At 39.2% G+C, this 5000-nt stretch overlaps 1 protein-coding gene across 1 annotated transcript in view; it reads left to right on the top strand.

The window, feature by feature from the left end:
* Positions 1–142: 142 nt before the first annotated feature.
* Positions 143–5000, top strand: part of LOC137979188 (uncharacterized) — a 13548-nt gene continuing 8690 nt past the window's right edge. Inside the window, exon 1 of the mRNA XM_068826388.1 lies at positions 143–349. Coding sequence (XP_068682489.1) covers positions 274–349 — 76 coding nt within the window. The 5' untranslated portion in view covers positions 143–273. The remainder of the gene's footprint in view (positions 350–5000) is intronic.

The raw sequence follows: 5000 nt of genomic DNA, 5'->3' as shown, positions 1-5000 counted from the left end.
TAGTGAGTTATGAACTGCCTGTGGCACTGAAGTTTCCCACTTTGTTAATGAGACCATGATCATCAATATTCAGAAACACATTGTTTTCCCCTTGACAGTCGTTGCGCATGTTCTAGGGTGTTGACAAAGGACGAAGCAACCATATACTCACTCATGTCCGTGAGGGTCGTATGCTTGTGGCCAGGTTTTCAGCAAACATTTCCGCTGATCAGTAAAAGCTAATAGCAATCGTCACTCTTCATCGTTGGAATTAAATTCAGCCATTTACTCACCATGATCTCGCGTGTCATATGCTATTTGCTCAACTTCGTTTTGTTTTCTGTGATACGGGAAGGAACTCGTGCGGTGGGTAAGTTATCTTTTCCTTATCCAAGTTTTTCTCTTGTCCTGTATTTTTTTTTTTTTTTTGCGAATAACCGAGGGTTTCTTTCACATCCACATAGCTACTATTCCACCATGACTGTTGTTTAAGTTTTAAATGGCTTTATCACTGACTGACAACTTAAAGCTGACACTTTCATTTGTGGGGTCTTGCAAGCGTTAAAGAAACCCCACTGGATGTCCCCTATTTAGGGTTGGATTTGAACACGGAGTATCCAGCTCCCCAGCAAACAATACGCCATATCGCCTCTGCATCGTCAATTGAAGCAATTCTTCCTAAAAACGAGCGTTCCACCCAACCCAATAGCTTGATCTAGGATAATTAAATATGTATGTATGTTTTATTGCACTGTTGTCAAATTGCTTGGAAAATCTATTCTTCAAAATTTTTCCCAATTAAATTATTCCTTAGACAGAGGTACATATACATAACTTTCTTCTATTTCGGATTGTAGAGTAGCACATAGCGTAGTTAGTATAAAAAGCAACAAAAATATTAGGCTTAAAAAGTCAAGGGCTTAACTGCTTGATGATATTTTAACAATTATACCAATGCACTGATGCAAGAAGGGGTAACTCTTAATTTGATAGCCTAAGTGCAAGCGGCCCGAGCGATGTGAGTCGGTTGTATTCGCAGGTCATTTATTTGACGGTATCACAACCTTTTTAAAGCTATTTTCAGTGGCAAAAGGCGAAATTCTGTTTCAGTGAGGATCATTTGCAATTTCTGGCAATTCTCCCAAACATCAATTAATAATTAAATTTATTTTTGACGTATGACATACGATATTACACTTGTTTTTGTCAAGGAATTGGGAAGACTCTTTATAAACTCCCTATCGAATATCGCCAAACTTTTTTCAATTTCTCTCTCTCTTAGTTTGATAACTGAAGTTTAATTAATGTAGTGAGTTATACTGAACAGTTTGCCACTTTGTTTAATGAGACCATCATCATCAATATGAAACAAATTGTTTTTCCCTGACACAGTCGTTTGCGCATGTGTTAGGATGCTGACAAAGGCCAAAGCAACCATATATACTTACTCACTATTATCATAGAGTGATCTGATTTGTATCCTGGATGGATATCAGAGAGGGCTGTAATATTAGCAACACTTTGGCTAATCAAGAAAAAGTCGAGCCTGCACTGTACTTTAGGGCTGCGTCGTCTCCACGTGTACCTACTAGTTTCCGGGTGCAAAGCTTTCCATATATCAACTATAGATCAAGTTTCTCAGAGAACTCCTTGATGATTTTACGACAGTTTTGGTGCGTTTTGAGGACGCCACCTGATTTATCCTTCTCTAGATCAAGTACAAGGTTGAAATCATCTCCTATGATAACGTCGTCGCATTTGAAGTCATCAAGGTGTCCAAAACAATCTAACAAGAAAGCTAGGTTGTCATCATTTGGGGCATAAATTTTAGCCAAGGCTAAACTTTTGTCATTGGCCTTTATGTCGCAAATTATAAAGCGCCCTGAGGGGTCAACAAAAGTTCTTTCAATTTGTAAATTAAAGTTATTATTAAAAAGTATTCATACTCCGGCTTTATTACTTACGTGCGTACTAAAAATAGTTTGGTAGCCCCACTCAGCAGACCATGCGTGGTTAGTGTTTTCAGTGCAGTGAACGTCTTGTAACATGCAAATTGAAAACTTTTTCGATAGAAGCCAGTTGAACATTTCCCTTCAATTCGTTTTGCGTTATCTCTTAGTCCCCGGACATTGAAAGAAGCAAAGCCATGTTGATCTTGTGGCGGTGTTTTGTGAAACTATTCCTTCACGCCTTAGCGCCAAGGCAATGCAACGACTGCCCATTAAATACTGAGTAAGTGTTAAATGTTCAGTAGGAAAGCAATTGCCAGAGGCACAAAAGTCAGTAAACAAGCAAAAAAATATACAGACTCTCGAACCAAAGCAGTGAAAAAATATTTCGCAGTCCTGAGGCACAAAAAGAAAATTCTTGGAGAAAGTAAACAAATAAAGGTTTGGACCTACTCGAGATGACATGCACCGTACATAAAAACAAAACAAAAACGTAAAGGTGTTTAAGATCCCGTTTTATGAGACCACATTCCCAACAGGCCAAAGTGTTGGAAAACGTTATCATCAACACCAATTGCGAGTTGGTCTTCTTGCCGTAAAATTTGCATATGACATAATTAAGCTAATGTTCCGAGGCTCGTGCCTTGGAGGGTTTTAGCAGTTTGTAAAAAGCGTTTTACTTTAGGTACTCAGGGATAGCTTTGTGATTATAGCGTTCTTTGTTTATGATTAGGTAAAGGCCTTTGACTGTTGCATTTTGGATTACCTGTTCTTCCCTTGTTTTCGTCATAAGGATTAAAGCTCTTCTTTCAAACTGAATAGCTCGATCGTAATCCTCTGTTCTGTAGGCATCGTTATTAATATATAATAACTAGAAGACTGCTTTATCTTACCTTTCTTGGACCATACCGTATCTCTGTCTTCTCGGCTTACGAAACGAGCAATTATAGGCCTATTTTCACCCGCTACTCTTCTCCCTACCCGATGTACAGCATGGAAGCGGATCTGTGTTTTGACGGCTTTTTCAGACATTGGTTATAAGTTAAACTTGACTAAAGTTCTCTAATTTTTCTCCTTACTTCGTCCAAATCAGCTTTAAAATCATTGCGGGGCTTATCCATGTCAGAGTGAATCGTCGCAAAACCTTCAGTGACTACTTTGGTCAGAGAGTCAATTGAGTCTTTCAAGTCTTGATATATAGTTTGTGTCGGCCATGTTCTCTCCAACCGAGGAGTCAGATCCCGCGCTTCGAGCGTTTTCTTCCCATATAAATTCGTGGAAACGTTCAAAGTGACAAAAAGCTTGTCTCTCTTCATACAAACAACAATTCTGTCAGAAGTGCCCCGGTGAAATAAGAGGCTTTGGGCAAGAAGTTAACCATTCTTTTGCGGGAGCGTTAAAATCAACGTGCGCTCGCCATGCGGTTGGGTCCAGTCTCCCGTTAGGGTCGTATGCTTGTGGCCAGGTTTTCAGCAAACATTTCCGCTGATCAGTAAAAGCTAATGGCAATCGTCACCCTTCATCGTTGGAATTAAATTCAGTCATTTACTCACCATGATCTCACGTGTGATATACTATTTGCTCCACTTCGTTTTGTTTTCTGCAATACGAGAAGGACCTCGTGCAGTTGATAAGTTGTCTTTTCCTTATCCACCTTTCTCCGTCTTGTCCTGTTTTTATTTTTATTTTTTGCGAATAAAACACATCCACATAGCTATCATTCGATCATGATTGTTGTTTAAGTTGAAGTAAATTGGCTTTACCAACTGACAAGTTTAAGCGGACACTTTCATTTGTGGGGCCTTTCGATTTGAACATGGAACATCAAGCTCCGTAGTATACGCCATATTGCCTCTGCATCGTCAAGTGAAGCATGAAGCAATTCTTCCTGCAAACAAGCGTTTCAACATGGATATTCCACCCAAGACTATTTTAAGGTATTGATTGTAATTGAAGACTTTACTGTGACGTGTTCAACAAGATAACTGCTACAAAAGACGATCTTCTTCAAGAATTACTCTCGCTACAACGGATAAGGATTATAAGAAAAGGGGACATGATTACCAGCTTCCTTGAATAAAAACTGAGCTAGAGATTTAAAAAGTTGTTTATAAACAGATGCCTTTCCTTGCTTATTATTTGTTTAATCTTGTAATTTTCGTACTAGCATAATGTTGTCTTTTTTTACATATAGATCCTCCTCTCATCTTTTGAGTCCAGTTTTTAATATAAAAGACTTAATATTAAATTTCTGGTCAACCATAGGGAAAAAAACTACGAGGATTATATTGCTTCGGAGGCACCGTTGAAGAAGTTTCGTTGTTTGCGGGAGGCGCGCAACATGTGTTCCGAAAGAAAAGTCAATTCACGAGATCGAGAAGCAGAAATGTTTCCGATTCTTCTCAGAAGTACTTTGGCGTGTCTCTCCAGAATTGATTCCACCATAGTTAGTAGAGGACTATGATTCCACGTTTGCGCGCCGTAACTTTTGGGGAAACATTTGCTCCTCGGGCTTATGTTTTTAAAAGGTTGTCTCTTGATTTTTTTCCGCTTCGGTTGTTTTATTTTTTGCATTGATTTGGTCGCGGCGGGTAATTAAGCTCAAATATGTTCTTCCTATTTCTCGCGACCAAGCAAACTTTCGAAAGACTAGTTGTCAAGTTAACCTGTGATTAATAAATCCTTTAGACCCTTAAGCGGACCAGTTAGTGATAGTATTGTGTCGGACAACCCGGTGCACAGAAGACCCCACGGCCGAAACTGGAAACTTAGGAATGCCTGACAGTACGGAATAACTGAAAAAAATAATCCTGGATTTGAAATGACAGACGCTCTGCAGTCTTCTCAGATAGTAATTTGTTCGAATTGCTGATCTCAAGCAAAAAAGGACGCAACTGTTACGAGAACGCTGTGCACGTGATGTGATGTGCCCAAAGTTGAGGTTATGTGGAGGATACGCTGTTGTCTCCAAATAACCACACCTGTCGTTCATCATACAAATTCTATTCCGGGGATGTTGGTACACAATTTTAATGCCGAACTTCTTAGAATAATGGCGAAATTATTGCAAAA

This window comes from Montipora foliosa, chromosome 12, assembly GCF_036669935.1.
Source record: "Montipora foliosa isolate CH-2021 chromosome 12, ASM3666993v2, whole genome shotgun sequence".
NCBI lineage: Eukaryota > Metazoa > Cnidaria > Anthozoa > Scleractinia > Acroporidae > Montipora > Montipora foliosa.
The sequence above is the reverse complement of the archived record's forward strand: the minus strand, read 5'-3'. Positions and strand labels throughout refer to the sequence as shown.